At 41.1% G+C, this 19137-nt stretch overlaps 1 protein-coding gene across 2 annotated transcripts in view; it reads left to right on the top strand.

Annotated features, from left to right (window-relative positions):
- Nucleotides 1–19137, top strand: part of DDR2 (discoidin domain receptor tyrosine kinase 2) — a 522895-nt gene that overhangs the window by 361314 nt on the left and 142444 nt on the right. The window contains exons 8-10 of one of the 2 annotated variants that reach the window (XM_069737197.1): nucleotides 3814–3997; nucleotides 11616–11859; nucleotides 12198–12260. In XM_069737197.1, coding sequence (XP_069593298.1) covers nucleotides 3814–3997; nucleotides 11616–11859; nucleotides 12198–12260 — 491 coding nt within the window. The remainder of the gene's footprint in view (nucleotides 1–3813; nucleotides 3998–11615; nucleotides 11860–12197; nucleotides 12261–19137) is intronic. The other variant, XM_069737198.1, reaches the window with a different exon arrangement.

Below are 19137 nucleotides of genomic sequence, written 5' to 3'. Positions count from 1 at the left end.
GATCCATATTCATATAAAAAATAAAGAATAAAAATAAAAAATATGGATATACTCACCCTCGGACGGCCCCTGGCTCTCAGCGGTGGAACCGGCAGCCTCCGTTCCTAAGAATGCAGTGAGTGAAGGACCTTCGATGACGTCGCGGTCACATGAGCGGTCACGTGAGCGGTCGCATGACCGCGACGTCATCGAAGGTCCTTCACTCACTGCATTCTTAGGAACGGAGGCTGCCGGTTCCACCGCTGAGAGCCAGGGGCCGTCCGAGGGTGAGTATATCCATATTTTTTATTCTTATTCTTTATTTTTTACATGAATATGGATCCCAGGGCCTGAAGGAGAGTTTCCTCTCCTTCAGACCCTGGGAACCATCCAGGATCACTTCCAATATTTGTGTTCCATTGACTTGCATTGTATCGGGTATCGGTATCGGCGATATCTGATATTTTTTGGATATTGGCCGATCCCATCCGATACCGATACCTTTGAATATCGGAAGGTATCGCTCAACACTAGTAATGACCCGTACTATCAATTTTGATCCCCTACTGTTAATGCGTTGAAAAAAATATATAAAAACTATTCTATAATTGTCATTTTTGTTATTTTCGGCCAAAAAATGCAATAAAAAGTGATAGATATGAATTTTCTATTTTAAAATGGTACTGTTATAAAGTAGAACTCATTACACAAAAAATAAGCCCTAAAGCTGTTCCATAGACAGAAAAATGTAATTGTTACAGCTCTTAAAATATGAGTACCAAAAAAAGGGATTTATTTTTTAAAGTTATTTTCTGCAGAAAAAATAAAAAAATATTTAAAAAATAGTTATAAATTGTGCATTAACATAGTCATAAATAACCCGCAGAATAATATCTGTCAGGTAATCAACCCTCCTAAGCCATCTGCAGTATATGAGGATGCAAATCACGCGGAATAAAATGACACCTTGATATCTGTGATCTGATGTCTTATTCCAGAGAAATTCATGTTTTTCTTATATGTGAATGAGCTATTGAGGACTGTGCTGATCACTGATCTATTTAAAGGGACACTGTCACCTGAATTTGGAGGGAACAATCTTCAGCCATGGAGGCGGGGTTTTTGGGTGTTTGATTCACCCTTACCCGCTGGCTGCATGCTGGCTGCAAGATTGCCTTGTGCAGGCATGTACTATGGAGGACAGAGAATGAACTTCAATCCAATATTGCAGCCAGCATGCAGCCAGCGGGTAAGGAAAGGGTGAATCAAACACCCAAAAACCCCGCCTCCATGGCTGAAGATTGTTCCCTCCAAATTCAGGTGACAGTGTCCCTTTAAGAATCTGCCTCCAAAGATTATTTTAAATGAAAGGGGGCTTTATCAGTGTCAGGCTTGTAAACAACACAGGACATCAGAACTGAACTTTGTTTCCTTACAAACATGTTAGCAGCTGCATCTCTCACAGCTCTGCTGTATTAGAACCCTGTCTGCCTGTGAGCTGGAAGCTGAGAGGAACTTGCAGATGTGTCAGGTATAATAACACACAGCTCTGCAGTGAGATGAGCAGGGAAGAGAACGGCTATTAAACATCATATTGGTAACCCCCCTCCCCCTATCTGCCATGGTGTGATGCGACCCAACTGGTGGTTAGTCAGCTAATGGCACAATACACATACAACAGGGATGGCATAGAGGAGAGGAATAGGGAATGAGGGAATGGTCACCACCGGAGCTCAAACCTGAGCCTGTCCCTGCACTCCTCTAATGCCCTATGCGGGTCCTTCCCCCGCCACTGTCAGGATACCTTGTCGCTAACTGTCACCCAACTCTGCCCTAGCTAGTGCACTGGCTGGCGATGGGCACTAGCCGCACCACTGCAGATATTAACACATGGGGAATAGTGACAAACACAAAAGGGACAAAGAAATAAACACTTAGCTTTCTCTGCTGCAAAGCACCACACAGCAGAATAAAGGCACCAGTATAATGAACCCAGCAGAAGCACCACTGCACCCAGAGAGCTCCTCACTCAGGCTTGGTCACTGAAGATTGCTCTATCACCAACAGTCAGCTTATGCATTAGGTGACCTTTTAAAGGATGGTGGGAGTGGTCACCACCAGCATCAGCTGACACAGCAGCACTGCAGTAACATCAGACTGCCAGCGGTGGAAAAACTGACATAAACCCTCACGGTGGCCCAGTGGATAGCACAGCAGCCTTGCAGCGCTGGAGTCCTGGGTTCAAGCCCCACTAAGGACAACATCTGCAAAGAGTTTGTATGTTCTCTCTGTATTTGCGTGGGTTTTCTCCGGGTGCTCCGGTTTCCTCCCACATTCCAAAGACATACTGATAGGGAATTTAGATTGTGAGCCCCATCGGGGACAGCAATGATAATGTGTGCAAACTGTAAAGCGCTGCGGAATATGTTAGCGCTATATAAAGATTATTATTATTAATGGTCCAAAAGGAAAAAAAGTTTTAAATTGAGTGGAACCAAAAATGGATTGTGACACTATCTTTTAGGCTATGTGCACACATTCAGGATTTCTTGCAGAAATTTCCTGAGCAAAACCGGACAAGAAACCTGCATGCCCCATGCATTTTTTTCACATTTTTTGCGCGTTTTTTATGTGTTTTTTGTGCGTTTTTTTGTGGGTTTTTTTTTCTGGAGCTTCCCAATGCATTAAATAGCTGGAAAAACGCAAAAAATCCACAAAATGAATGAACATGATGAGTTTTTTTACCACGATGCGTTTTTTTTTTTTCGGAAAAAAACGCATCATGTGCACAAAAATTGCGAAATGCATTCTAAATGATGGGATGCATAATGTATGCATTTTTAAAGCATTTTTATAACCTTTTTATAGCAAATAAACGCGAAAAAAACGCAACGTGTGCACACAGCCTTAAACTAAGCTCTGGAGGCAGATTCTCAGGGAGATCAGTGTCTGTCCTACAGATTTTAACAGCTCATTTATATATAAGATAAAAGTGAAATTCTTTGCATTGGATCACAGATATCAAGGAATCATTTTATTCATTTTCCTATAGACCATATGCCCATATCGATGTCTTACTTATCTTACTGACTAATTCTCTTTAAGCAATTTGTGATACACTAGTTCTTTTATGGAATTTGTTTAGACAGCTATGCTTCACTCCCCACATACAGCCTTGGCCACTTATGACTCTGTTGCTTGTTTACCTGTTGTTTTTCCTTGAATCTTTCTTCAAAAGGTACTAACAACTGCCTACCAGGAACAACACATAAGACCTGCCATTTTAGAAATGCTGTGACCTAGTTTCTGGCCCTCCAAATTTATCTCTTGTCAGCAGGTCAGATTTTTACACTTGTCCATTTTTCATGCTCCAAACAAGTCAACCTTAAGAGCTGATTGAAACTTTAATGCCTTTTTATAGTCTACCCCCTAGAAGATGCTATTGTCATGAGATGATCAAAGTTATTCTCTTCAGGGCTAAAAGGTATTATCTAGAGCAGAGGTGTCAAACTTTCTCGAGGGCCGCAAACAGGTCATGTTTTCAGGATTTCCTTGCATTGCACAGGTGATAATTTAATCACCTGCACAGAATGATTTCAGCACCTTGTGCAATGCAAAGGAAATCTTGAAAACACTCATGGTCTGAGGCCCTCGAGGAATGCAGTTTGACACCTCTGATCTAGAGGAGGATATCTCCATAACTTGGAAACACCACACATCAATGTGCAGCCTGAAAGATCGAGCCTTAAAAGTAAAGTAGTTGCACGCAAATGCATCTCATACTGTAGCTCTTGGGCATTGCTCAGTAATACTTTATTTTCATTCCCATTTTAGTATGACTGAAGGACTCGGACAGCTGACTGACGGTGTATCCGGACTGGATGATTTCACTCTGACTCATGAATACCACATGTGGCCTGGATATGATTATGTTGGTTGGAGCAATGAAAGCTTTCCTAATGGATATGTGGAAATCATGTTTGAATTTGACCGGATAAGAAATTTCACAACAATGAAGGTCTTTCTAAGTTTTATTACATTTTCATGCATTGTTCATATATTTTTCCGATTTAAGTAATGATGCAATTAATGTGGACACACATTTTTTGTCAATTACAATACATAGCATAATGTGAAGACGTTAAAAAAGCAGATCTGTCACCATGTTTTTCACTTTAAATTGCATACCTTTTTAAGTAGATAGCTCAAACCTGATGAGGCTTGTGTAATTATGATACTTTGGAAATGCATGTTAGAATGTTTTTCTACTTTTATTGCATGCTGATATTAAAATGAGGATTTATAGCTGGACTTCTAAAATGTTAATTTTAATATCAGAATTATAGTAATTCTAACATTGATTTCAAAGTAAGTGCACCAGCCTCATAAGAGCTATTTAATAATGTATGCAGTCCAGTCTATCAACAGTTCCTCTTTAAACTATGTATTGAAGTAATGGATACTGTCATTAAAACCATACCCTGCATAAAACCTAGTGGAAAAAATATACATTTTAAGTTCTGGTATAAATGGTTTATAAACATGTTGCAATGAAGAAAAATAGTTCACTTTAGTGGAGTAAAATGCACAAAGTGCAGGCACAAATATATTGCTACAGTGTGAAAGCTACATCATACTTCATCATACATCATACCAATTGGTTTCTACATAATGTGGCTAAAATTATTTTTACAAGGGAGTTTGTCACGTACCTAAATTTATTATCCCCTTTCTGACCTCGAACGAGAAAGTACGTCCGAGGTCAGATCCCCTGCTTTGATGTGGGCTCCGGCGGTGAGCCCGCATCAAAGCCGGGACATGTCAGCTGTTTTGAACAGATGGCATGTGCCCACAATAGCGGCAGGTGGATTCATCCTCTGCTATTAACTAGTTAAATACCGCTGTCAATCGCTGACAGCTGCATTTAACTAGCGCTTCCGGCCATAGGCTATTGAAACATGGCAAAAGAAAAAAAAATGTTTTAAAAAATATGAAACAAATAAAAAAATATAAAAGTTTAAATCACCCCCTTTTCACCCCATTCAAAATAAAACAATTAAAAAAATCAAATATACACATATTTGGTATCGCCACATTCAGAATTGCCCGATCTATCAATTAAAAAAAAGGATTAAACTGATCGCTAAACAGCGTAGTGAGAACAAAATTCGAAAAGCCAGAGTTATGTTTTTTTTTGATCGTCATGACATTGCATTAAAATGCAATAACGGGTGATCAAAAGAACGTATCTGCACCAAAATGTATAATTAAAAACAGCAGCTCGGCCGCAAAAAATAAGCCCTCACCTGACCCCAGATCACAAAAAATGGAGACGCTACGGGTATCGGAAAATTACGAAATTTGTTTTTTTTTAGCAAAGTTTGGAATTTTTTTTTACCACTTAGATAAAAAAGAGCCTATATATATTTGGCATATATGAACTCATAATGACCTGGAGAATCAAAATGGCAGGTAGGTCAGTTTTAGCATTTAGTGAACCTAGCAAAAAAGCCAAGCATAAAACCAGTGTGGGATTGCCCTTTTTTTGCAATTTCACCGCACTTGGAATTTTTTTCCCTGTTTTCTAGTACATGACATTCTAAAACCAATGATGTCGGTCAAAAGTACAACTTGTCCCGCAAAAAATAAGCCCTCACATGGCCATATTGATGGAAAAATACAAAGTTATGGGTCTGGGAAGGAGGGGAGCGAAAAACAAAACGAAAAAACAAAAGTACCCCGGGTCATGAAGGGGTTAACTCTATTTCAGTAGATGTAATTCTGCATGATACAGTGGCATGTAAAAGTTTGGCCACCCCTGGTCAAAATTACTGCTATTGTGAACAGTTAAGCAAGTCAACGATGAAATGATCTCTAAAAGGCAAGGTAAATATGGCACATATCACACATGTATTTTAGACTAGTTATATATATATATATATATATATATATATATATATTCATCTTTCACATTTTAAAAATTACAAACAGGAAAATGGGCCGATGCTAAACTTTTGGCATCCTGCATGGTTAGTACTTAGTAGCATCCCTAGATGAAAGTTTCATAGCTTGTAAACGCTTTTTTAAGCCAGCCAAGAGTTTTCAATTCTTGTTGGAGGGATTTTCATCCATTCTTCCTTGGAAAATTCTTCCACTTCTGTGAGATTCCTGGGTCTTCTTGCATGCACTGCTATTTTGAGGTCTAGCCACAGATTTTCAGTGACGTTCAGATCAGGGGACTGTGAGAGCCATTGTAAAATCTTCAGCTTGTCCCTTTTGAAGTAGTCTACTGTGGATTTTGATGGGTGCTTAGGATTATGATCTATTTGCAGAAGCCATCTTCTTTTCAACTTCAGCTTTTTTTACAGATGCTGTTAGGTTTGCATCAAGAATTTGTTGAAATTTAATTGTATTCATTCTTCCCTCTACCTGTGAAATGTTCCCCATGTCATTGGCTGCAACACAACCCCAAAGCATGATTGATCTACCTCCATGCTTAATGTTTGGCGAGATGTTCTTTTCCTTATATTCTGTACCCTTTTTTCCCTACACATACTTTTGAAAATTGTTGCCAAAGAGTTCTATCTTAACCTCATTGGTCAAACAGGACTTGTTTCCCAAATTGTTATGAACAGGTGATTCAGAACCACAATGGACCTAGTGGTTAAGAGCCCACAAAGTGACCTGATAGTTACTAACATAGGACGAGCTCTGAGACGTGGGAACTCTGCTGACCGCAATCCCTAATCCTATCATACCACACTAGAGGTAGCTGTGGATTGCGCCTAACGCTCCCTATGCAACTCGGCACAGCCTGAGAAACTAACTAGCCCTGAAGATAGAAAAATAAGCCTACCTTGCCTCAGAGAAATTCCCCAAAGGAAAAGGCAGCCCCCCACATATAATGACTGTGAGTTAAGATGAAAATACAAACACTGAGATGAAATAGATTTTAGCAAAGTGAGGCCCGACTTACTGAATAGACCGAGGATAGGAAAGATAGCTTTGCGGTCAGCACAAAAACCTACAAACAACCACGCAGAGGGGCAAAAAGACCCTCCGCACCGACTAACGGTACGGAGGTGCTCCCTCTGCGTCTCAGAGCTTCCAGCAAGCAAGAAAAACCAATATAGCAAGCTGGACATAAAATATAGCAAACAAAAGTAACACAAGCAGAACTTAGCTTATGCAGGGCAGACAGGCCAAAAGAACGATCCAGGAGAGAGCCAGACCAATACTGGAACATTGACTGGAGGCCAGGAACAAAGAACTAGGTGGAGTTAAATAGAGCAGCACCTAACGACTTAACCTCGTCACCTGAGGAAGGAAACTCAGAAGCCGCAGCCCCACTCACATCCACCAGCGGAAGCTCATAGACAGAACCAGCCGAAGTACCACTCATGACCACAGGAGGGAGCTTGACCACAGAATTCACAACACCAAATGCATCAGGCTTGTTTAGATGTTCTTTTGTATACTTCTGAAGCTGAATTTTATGGTGCGGACGCAGGAGAGATTTTCTTCTGATGACCCTTCCACGAAGGCCATATTTGTGCAGGTGTCTTTGAAGAGAAGAATAAGGTATCACAACTATATATAGGTGAATTTAATGAAAATGTAGAATCCCTGTGGGTGGAGATAAGGGGAGGGGGAAAAAATTATAAATTACTGATAGGGGTTTGTTATAAATCTCCAAAAATAATGGAAGCAATGGAGAATATCCTCGTAAAGCAAATAGATGAAGCTGCGACTCAAGGAGAAGTCATTATTATGGGGGACTTCAACTACCCTGAAATAGATTGGGGAACAGAAACCTGCAGTTCCAGCAAAGGTAATCGGTTTTTGACAACTATGAGAGACAATTACCTTTCACAACTGGTTCAGGACCCAACAAGAAGGGGGGCACTGCTAGACCCAATATTAACCAACAGACCAGACCGCATAGCAAATATAAGGGTTGGGGGTTACTTGGGAAATAGCTATCACAAAATAATAAGTTTTCATGTATCCTTTAAAAAGAGGTGTAATAGAGGGGTTACAAGGACACTAAACTTCAGGAGGGCAAATTTCCAACGGATGAGAGAGGATCTTGGTGCAATTAAATGGGACGATATCCTGAGACACAAAAATACACAAAGAAAATGGGAGACGTTTATTAACATCCTGGATAGGACCTGTGCACAGTATATACCGTATGGGAATAAACATACTAGGAATAGGAGGAAACCAATATGGCTAAATAGAGCTGTAAGGGGCGCAATAAGTGACAAAAAGAAAGCATTTAGAGAATTAAAGGAAGTAGGTAGTGAGGAGGCATTAAATAAATACAAAAAATTAAATAAATTCTGTAAAAAGCAAATCAAGGCAGCAAAGATTGAGACAGAGAGACTCATTGCCAGAGAGAGTAAAAATAATCCCAAAATATTCTTTAACTACATAAATAGTAAGAAACTAAAAAATGATAGTGTTGGCCCCCTTAAAAATAGTCTGGGTGAAATGGTGGATGAGGATGAGGAAAAAGCCAATATGCTAAATGACTTTTTTTCATCAGTATTTACACAAGAAAATCCCATGGCAGACAAAATGACTAGTGATAAAAATTCCCCATTAAATGTCACCTGTTTAACCCAGCAGGAAGTGCGGCAGCGTCTAAAAATCTCTAAAATTGACAAATCTCCGGGCCCGGATGGGATACACCCTCGAGTACTGCAGGAATTAAGTACAGTCATTGCTAGACCATTATTTTTAATCTTTAAAGACTCCATAATAACAGGGTCTGTACCACAGGACTGGCCTATAGCAAATGTGGTGCCAATATTCAAAAAGGGGACAAAAACTGAACTCGGAAATTATAGGCCAGTAAGCTTAACCTCTACTGTGGGTAAAATCCTGGAGGGCATTCTAAGGGATGCTATACTGGAGTATCTGAAGAGGAATAACCTCATGACCCAGTATCAGCACGGGTTTACTAGGGACCGTTCATGTCAGACTAATTTGATCAGTTTCTTTGAAGAGGTAAGTTCCGGACTGGACCAAAGGAACCCAGTAGATGTAGTGTAGATGGACTTTTCAAAAGCTTTTGATACGGTGCCACACAAAAGGTTGATACATAAAATGAGAATAATGGGGATAGGAGAAATATGTGTAAGTGGGTTGAGAGCTGGCTCAGGGATAGGAAACAAAGGGTGGTTATTAATGGAACACACTCGGACTGGGTAGCGGTTAGCAGTGGGGTACCACAGGGGTCAGTATTGGGCCCTCTTCTTTTTAACATATTTATTAATGACCTTGTAGGGGGCATTCAGAGTAGAATTTCAATATTTGCAGATGACACTAAACTCTGCAGGGTAATCAATACAGAGGAGGACAATTTTATATTACAGGATGATTTATGTGAACTAGAAGCTTGGGCTGATAAATGGCAAATGAGCTTTAATGGGGATAAATGTAAGGTCATGCACTTGGGTAGAAGTAATAAGATGTATAATTATGTGCTTAATTCTAAAACTCTGGGCTAAACCATCAATGAAAAAGCCTTGGTGTATGGGTGGATGACAAACTCATATTCAGTGGCCAGTGTCAGGCAGCTGCTACAAAGGCAAATAAAATAATGGGATGCATTAAGAGAGGCATAGATGCTCATGAGGAGAACATAATTTTACCTCTATACAAGTCACTTGTTCGACCACACTTAGAATACTGTGCACAGTTCTGGTCTCCGGTGCATAAGAAAGACATAGCTGAACTGGAGCGGGTGCAGAGAAGAGCGACCAAGGTTATTAGAGGACTGGGGGGTCTGCAATACCAAGATAGGTTATTACACTTGGGGCTATTTAGTTTGGAAAAACGAAGACTAAGGGGTGATCTTATGTTAATGTATAAATATATGAGGGGACAGTACAAAGACCTTTCTGATGATCTTTTTAATCATAGACCTGAAACAGGGACAAGGGGGCATCCTCAACGTTTGGAGGAAAAAAAGTTTAAGCATAATAACAGACGCGGATTCTTTACTGTAAGAGCAGTGAGACTATGGAACTCTCTGCCGTATGATGTTGTAATGAGTGATTCATTACTTAAATTTAAGAGGGGACTGGATACCTTTCTGGAAAAGTATAATGTTACAGGGTATATATACTAGATTCCTTGATAGGGTGTTGATCTAGGGAACTAGTCTGATTGCCGTATGTGGAGTCGGGAAGGAATTTTTTTCCCCAAGGTGGAGCTTATTCTTTGCCACATGGTTTTTTTTTGCCTTCCTCTGGATCAACATGTTAGGGCAAGTTAGGTTAGGCTATGGGTTGAACTAGATGGACTTATAGTCTTCCTTCAACCTTAATAACTATGTAACTATGTAACTGCAGAGTCTGCTAAATATTTCTAAGGTCTTTTGCAGTCAAGCTGGGGTTATGATTTGTCTCTCTAGCAATACTACAGGTAGCTCTCACTGAAATTTTGCTTGGTCTTCCAGACCTTATCTTGACCTCCCCTCTTCCTGTTAACTGCCATTGCTTATTTACATTTTCAACTGAGGAAAGGGTAGCTTGAAAATGCTTTGCTATCTTCTTGTAGCCTTTTCCTGCTTAGTGGAGTGCTAGATAGCTGCTTAGAATAACCCATGTCTGATGTTTTTTGGCACAAGGTTAGAGGAGGCTTGGTTTTATAAAGCTGGGAAACTTGCAACACATAGCCATTTTTAATGATGATGGTTAACAAGCCATAATCACAACAGACCAATTAATGTCTGAAACCTTGGTCAAAGTTATTTAAGCACACAAATCTCCAAGGGTGCCCAAACTTTTGCATCGACCCATTTTATTTTTTGTAATTTTTAAAATGTAAAATATGAAAATATATATTATATATATACTGTATATATATTGCCTAAGATACAAAGGGAATGTGTCATCTTTAACTGTAGGTCTTTTACTGATCATTTCATCTTAAACTTGCTTAAATGTTCACAATACCAGTAATTTTGATCAGGGGTTCCCCAACTTTTACATGACAGTGTGCATAATTAAAAACCTTAATTACTCTTACCATTGTAAGTCCATACTTAGGTTATTTATATATGACTTATGTCAGTTGAATTGCATTAAAGACTAAGGTCTCAATTCATTATTGCATACATGCATGAATTTTGAGTTTTAGGTGTTTTGTGCTTTTTCTGTTTGCACCTAATTTATATTTCAATTTGCTCCTTTTTTGAAGTCTTACATGTGGTAATTTATCTTTTCTCACTGTGGAGGAAATTTTTAAAAATTCACAACATTTGTTGCAAATGTACTCCAGTGTAGTTGATGCTATGTGTGAAAGAATTTTTCATGCAACTTTTAAAATATTTTGCAAAACATGGGACTTTTTGCACTAAAAAGTCACAACAACAGTTAAAGATAGGGAAAAAGACCATTTTTTACTTTGTGCAAAATTCATGAACCACATTTGATGAATGTTGAGAAAAGACATCAGCGAATACCACATGACAAAAAATAGGTGACAAAAATGCAAATAATGAATGGAGTCCCAAATGTTCAAATCAATTTCAAATGACATTCAAAATTAAATTAATGCACATTTTTTAATTCATGAAAATGCATTTTCAGCCATAAAAACATTGTTTCTTGACTTTGCAGGTTCATTGCAATAACATGTTCTCAAAGGGTGTGAAGATCTTCAAGGAAGTACAGTGTTTTTTTAGATCGGAAGCAAATGAATGGGAAGCAAATTCTGTCATTTCACTCTTAATATTGGATGATGCCAATCCAAGTGCCCGTTATGTAACTGTGCAACTTCATAACCATATGGCTAGAGCTATCAAGTGCCAGTATTATTTTGCTGACTCTTGGATGATGTTTAGTGAGATTACCTTCCAGTCTGGTAAGTAATAAGAACACAATCTGATATGCTAATAAAGATTTTGCTAGACTTTAAAAATGTGTCCTTTTCCACAGGTTTTTAAACATTACATTTTTAGGGATCCCTTGTTTCCCTAGCAGAAGTTGCCAATCAAATGTCCACTGCATCTTTGCTTTGTTGGGGAGTCCTCTCCCTAAACTAGCTCTCTCTGCACTCATTTTCCCCAGAAGAAAGCATCAGGGAATATATAGTGAAAATAAACTGAGATATACTGGAAAATTATTTTCTTTTATAAATCTCCAAAATTATATGTGAAAGTATTTAATCGTGTTTCACCAATGTTTCCTCAATGTCAACAGATGCTGCCATGTACAACAATTCATTAAGTCCTCCACGGCCGGCTAGTGTTCCAACTACATATGGTATGTTGATATAGATAAATATGTAATCTCAAAATTGTCAAGAAATTCCATGTTAGGGGAAGATAGTTGAGGGAAGGCAATAATAATAAGGCTCATTTACGACTAAAGAAGTTGTCAGATACCTTAAACTGTGTCACTTCCATTTTTTTCACTTCAAATGATGGAAGTCTTCCAGAATCTCAAACAGAATAGTAGGAAGGGGTTTAGAGATAAATCTGGTATGCTGCTGGTGAAGAAGACATCCAATTGAAATGATGGTGTTGAGCAAACAGCAGTATTATTTGTCTATGCAATTCAGAGGTAAATCAACTCCTTCAGGAAAAAAACACAATTATTGCGTTTCTCCTGATGGAGTTTTTTCAACTCTGAAGAGCGTAGATTAATAAAACTGCTCTTTGTTCAACACCATCATCTCCATTAGATGTCTGTCATGGTATAGGACATGGTTCATGTCCTGCTCTCTCAGGGTTAATATTGCTTGCCTCTGTTTGGATCTGGGAGGGGTATTTATACACACTCCAGACTAAGATTCCCTGTCAGTTATTCTTTCGTTTAGTCTGTGTGTCTGACCCCTTGAGTGTGTGCTCGGTTTGCATTTACTTGTTCACTCTTCATGCTTTACTCTGCTTGTTTGTTCAGTTGGTTTTCTGACTTCTGGCTCACTTTCTGATTATCCCTCCATCTCACCCCTCGGTTACCTCGTTATCTCCTGGTTTTGATCTTGGCACGTTTAACTACTCTCCAGTGTATATCACCTCCTCTGCACCCCGGCGTCTGGCACTGCCCTTGACCACCTCCTAACCTTTCATGTGGGTCAGGTCGTATTTGCTACCCCATGAGTTCCCCATGGCTTTGCTCAGCTCCCTTGCTGCGGCGCACAGCTCCCCCGCAGCAGTAATACCCGGTAGCCATGACAATGTCTTCTTCACCAGTAGCACAGCAGATTTATCAGTATTTCCATTTCTATTATTGTATTTACAGCTGGTTTTATTCTATAATATGGAGGAGAATCTAGGTTTCTTTACCTGCATAGGAGTTGTGACTGACACAATCCAGCCAAATGTTTTTGCTTTTTCTCGCTTCTCATTTCAATGTCCCTTTTTCTATGAAACAGAATGTCATTAGAGATGGGTCTTGTCTGTCCCGCTTTACTCTGCCTGGTCTACTGCTCAGTGTGTCCTCTTTTCCTGCCTGCACTCTGTCAGTGTGCTCTGCTTCCAGCCTCCCTGAATACTAGCAAAGAGAGAGAACACACAGACTATGCGCTGATTGTCCATTCCACTGTCCATTCCTCCTCTTTGCTAGTGTTCTTTCAGCTTGCTCTACTCCAAAGCCCCTTTGAACATGAGAAAGGAGATACAACAGAGTATGCATCAAATAGATAACCCATTGTCAGTGTCTTCTTTGGAGCCGAGCACACTGTCTGAATGCTGGCAAAAACAGAGACACACTGACCAATAGAATAGTCAAAGGAGAGCAGAAAAAACCAGCCCCGTCGACAATTACGTTATGTGATTCAAGGAAAAAAGGGCACTGAAGGGGCAAGAAGGATGGGCATAATGTAGGAACAGCACACTGAGTGAATCTTATTGATGATGTTCCCTTTAAGACTCTTCTATGGATTCTCAAAGTTTAAATCAAATCATCATCGGAAGTGAAAAAAATCTCAGGTGAGGCCAGCTAGGAAATTGTAGGGCATTTTAAACAAATGTTAATTAGAAAGGTGCTCATTTATTACAGATAGTTAATGAGATACACAGTTTAGGGTATCAGACAACCACTTTACTGGTAAAAAATCTTAAAATTTACCAAATTCTCAAATAATAAAATCAGTACGTTACATCAGGGGTCCCCAAACAGTGGTTTAGAAGCCTCATTTGTTCTGCACTCAGTTATGTGGCTCAAAATTTGAATCCCGAGTTATGGCCATATGCAATATTTATTTTTTTAATCAACTGGTAGACATAGCCTAAACCCCACAGTGTCACTTTTTGAGGTACAATCCCCTAGTTTTCTTCAGTATATATCTTGACAACAATTATTATTGCTTACCCCACTTTCACAGCTTCAGACTGTGATTGAAAGAGATACGAGATTTAAAGTATGAAGTTCATTGTTCATTCTGAGTGAAATGTGGCTTCTGACAAGTACTCAGAGTTGACTTTGGCTCACATGATAATTTGGCTCCTCTGCTGTGTAATATGTTCGTATGGAAATTGGAAATGATAGATCCTTAAAAACAGCTAAAGACCAGCTGACAAGGCTTAGCCCCTTAGTGACAGAGCCAATTTGGTACTTAATTACCAATTTTTACAATTCTAAACACTGTAACTTTATGAAGTTATAGCTCTGGAACACGTCAACGTATCCCACTGATTCTGAGACTATTTTTTTGTGACATATTGTACTTCATGTTAGTTGTAAAATTTCTTTGATGTAACTTGTGTCAACTTATGAAAAAAATGGAAATTTGGAAAAATTTTGAAAATTTTGCAATTTACAAACTTTAAATTTTTGTACCCTTAAATCAGAGAGTGGTGTCACACAAAATAGTTAATAAATAACATTTCCCAAATGTCAACTTTACATCAGCACAATTTTGGAAACATAATTTTTTTGTTATATTGTTTTTCTTAGGACATTATACGGGTTAAAAATTGACCAGCGATTTCTAATTTTTCTAACAAAATTTACAAAACCATTTTTTTAGGAAAAACCACACATTTGAAGTGAGTTTGGGGGGTCAATATAACAGAAAATACTCAAAAGTGACACCATTCTATAAACTGCACCTCTCAGTGTATAAAACCACATTCAAGAAATGTATTAACCCTTCAGATGTTTCACAAGAACTAAAGCAATGTGGAAGGAAAAAATGAACATTTTACTTTTATCACAAAAAAATTACTTTGGGACCAATTTTTTTTATTTTCACACAGGTATCAGGAGAAAATGGAGCACAAAATTTGTTGTGCAATTTTTGCTGAGTACGCCGATACCTGTATGTGGGGGAAAGCCACTGTTTGGGTGCATGGCAGAGCTCAGAACAGAGGGAGCACCATTTGGCTTTTTGAACGCAAAATTGGCTGGAATCAATGGTGGGCGCCATGTCACATTTGGAAACCCTCTGATGTACCTAAACAGTGGAACCCACCAATTCTTACTCCAACTCAAACCCCAACACACCCCTAACCCTAATCCAAACCATAACCCTAACCACAACCCTAACCCTAACACACCCCTAACCCAAATTTCAACCCTAATTGTAATCCTAGCCTTAATCACAACTATCACCCTAACCACAACCCTAATCCCAACACAACCCTTACCCAACCCTAATCCAAGCCCCAACCCTAACACTAGCCCGACCCTAACCCTAGCTCTAGCCCAAACTCTAACACTAGCCCTAGCCCAACCCTACCCCTAATGGAAAAATGGAAATAGATACTTTTTTATTTTATTATTTTTACCTAACTAAGGGGGTGATAAAGGGGGGTTTGATTTCCTATTTTTTTTATTTTGATTAATGCGATAGGGTATATTACAGAGATCAAAATGAACCAATAGGAAAAATTTCCTATTGTTGCCGGGGGTCGGCCAGCAGTTCCTGGCAGGCGCACTGCGCATGTGCCTGCTATTTTCTTCCCATATGAAGCCGACAGCCGGAGGACAGGATCGGGGGATGCAGGAGGGTCCAGGGACACTGGAGGTACCAGGGGGGCTTAGGGGTCCCCATTTCTCTCTCCTCTGATGTGCTAGACCTTATCAGAGGAGAGAAAAATTAAATGGGAAATCTGGCTTTTTTTTTGCCATCGCCGTTATTCTGTGAATAATGGTGATCACCACACTGGGGTCAGTGAAAACCGACCCGAATCAAGTTTTCCAGGGTCTCAGCTACCTGGGGTAGCTGAGATCCCAGAGAATTTCTGATGCTGGGGGGCCCTATAATCTTATTTCTCAATGCCATTAAAAAGCGGCGCTGAGGAATAAGTACCCTTAACTGCCGCTGTTAAAAGGCGTATCGGCGATCATTAAGGGGTTAAAGGGGTTTTCCCACAAACAAAAGTTCATGTTATTCACTAGACCCTGGAATAAAATAGGTTCCACAATTGAATGTGATTAAAATAAATGTCCCTGTGCTGAGATAATCTTATAAATTTGCCTCTGCTGTGTACTTTGTAATGGCTGTGTCTGACCGTGCAGGGACATGGTCTGATCATATTCCATCTCCTGAGCAGGGGAGGACACATACAAATATACAGCTGTGCTCAAAAGTTTACATACCCGGGCAGAATTTTTGCTTTCTTGGCTTTTTTCAGAGAATATGAATGATAACACCAAAACTTTTTCTCCACTCATAGTTAGTGGTTGGGTGAAGCCATTTATTGTCAAACTACTGTGATTTCTATTTTTAAATTATGATGACAACCCAAAGCATCCAAATGACCCTGATCAAAAGTTCACCCCATTTCTTAATACCGTGTATTGCCCCCTCTAACATCAATGACAGCTTAAAGTCTTTTGTGGTAGTTGTGGATGAGGTTCTTTATTTTCTCAGATGGTAAAGCTGCCCACTCTTTTTGGCAAAAAGCCTCCAGTTCCTGTAAATTCCTGGGCTGTCTAGCATGAACTGCATGCTTGAGATCTCCCCTGAGTGGCTCAATGGTTTTGAGGTCAGGAGACTGAGATGGTCACTCCAGAACCTTCACTTTGTTCTGCTATAGCCAATGACAGGTCAACTTGGCCTTGTGTTTTGGATCGTTGTTATGTTGGTACGTCCAAGTACGACCAATGAGAAGCTTCCGAGCTGAGGATTGCAAATTTGCCTCCAGCATTTGCTGATAATGTGCTGCATTCATCTTTCCTTCAACTTTGACCAAGTTTCATGTGCCTTTGTAGCTCACACATCCCCAAAGCATCAGGGATCCACCTCCGTGCTTTACAGGAGGAATGGTGTTCCTTTCATCATAGGCCTTGTTGACCACTCTCAAAATGTAACATTTATGGTTGTGGCCAAAAGTTCAATTTTGGCCTCATCACTCTAAATGTCATGACTGGGTTTTGAGTCCTGTCTACCATTTTTCCTGTCTGATCATGTCAGGGGTTAACTTTTCTCAGCCTCAGTCTGGTCTCAAGTTTGCTATTTATCTCCACTGCATCCTGCAGGTGGTGTCATTTATAGCTTCTGCCTACGGTGTGAGTAGCTGACTCTGGTTATATCCTGACTAGCTATTGAACCCGTTCTACGTCCGGGTGGCGAGCATTTATATTGGCATATGGTCTCCATCCTGTCATGTGTGCTCCATCCTGTGTCCCCATCCTTTCATGTGCTGCACCCATCCTGCGCCCGCATTCTGTCATGTGCTGCTCCAACCTGCGCCCCATCCTGTCATGTGCTGCTCCCATCCTGCACCCCCATTCTGACATGTGCTTCTCCCATCCTGCACCCCCATTCTGACATGTGCTGCACCCATCCTGCGCCTCCATTCTGACATGTGCTGCACCCATCCTGTGCCTCCATTCTGTCATTTGCTGCTCCCATCCTGCGCCCCTATCCTGTCATGTGCTGCTCCCATCCTGCGCCCCCGTTCTGTCATGTGCTGCTTCCATCCTGCACCCCCGTTCTGTTATGTGCTGCTCCCATCCTGCGCCCCCGTTCTGTCATGTGCTGCTCCCATCCTGCACCCCCGTTCTGTCATGTGCTGCTGCCATCCTGCGCCCCCGTTCTGTCATGTGCTGCTCCCATCCTGCACCCCCGTTCTGTCATGTGCTGCTGCCATCCTGCGCCCCCGTTATGTCATGTGCTGCTCCCATCCTGCGGGCCCCGTTCTGTCATGTGCTGCTTCCATCCTGCACCCCCGTTTTGTCATGTGCTGCTGCCATCCTGCACCCCCGTTCTGTCATGTGCTGCTGCCATCCTGCTCCCCCGTTCTGTCATGTGCTGCTCCCATCCTGCGCCCCCGTTCTGTCATGTGCTGCTCCCATCCTGCGCCCCCGTTCTGTCATGTGCTGCTCCAATCCGGCGCCCACGTTCTGTCATGTGCTGCTCCCATCCATATGCCCCATACGCTGCTCCATAAAGGTTTATGGCCCCCATAAGATGCTCCATAGTATATGCCCCGTACACTGCTCCATAAAGGTTTATGGCCCCCATAAGAAGCTCCATATTATATGCCCCGTACACTGCTCCATAAAGATTTATGGCCCCCATAAGTTGCTCCATAGTATATGCCCCCGTACACTGCTCCGTAAAGGTTTATGGCCCCCATAAGATGCTCCATATTATATGCCCCCGTACACTGCTCCATAAAGGTTTATGGCCCCCATAAGATGCTCCAAACTATATGCCCCCGTACACTGCTCCATTATGGTTGATGGCCCCATAAGATGCTCCATACTATATGCCCCCGTACACTGCTCCATTTTGGTTGATGGCCCCATAAGATGCCCCATACTATATGCCCCTGTACACTGCTCCATTATGGTTGATGGCCCCCATAGTATATGCCTCGTATGCTGCTGCGATATATATATAAAAAAAATACCATACTCACCTATCGTCGCTGGGCGCCGAGTGCTGGGGGGCCTGAGCAGGCGGGGACACCGGCATGCTGTGGGGGTCAGGTGCCGGAGTCACCGCTAGCTCAGGCCCCCCAGCACTTGCTATATTCACCTGTCTGTCCCGTTCCAGCGCTGCGCGCTGCTCCATCTTCCGGCTCCTCTGGCTGTGACTGTTCAGTCAGAGGGCAGCGCACATTAAGCACGTCATTGCGCCCTCTGAACTGTGAACGTCACAGGCAGAGGACCCGGAAGATGGAGCGGCGCGCAGCGCTGGAACGGGACAGACAGGTGAATATAGCTCATACTCACCCTCCTG

Source organism: Ranitomeya imitator, chromosome 8, assembly GCF_032444005.1.
Source record: "Ranitomeya imitator isolate aRanImi1 chromosome 8, aRanImi1.pri, whole genome shotgun sequence".
NCBI classification, from domain to species: domain Eukaryota; kingdom Metazoa; phylum Chordata; class Amphibia; order Anura; family Dendrobatidae; genus Ranitomeya; species Ranitomeya imitator.
This window is presented reverse-complemented; position numbering and strand designations above follow the sequence as displayed.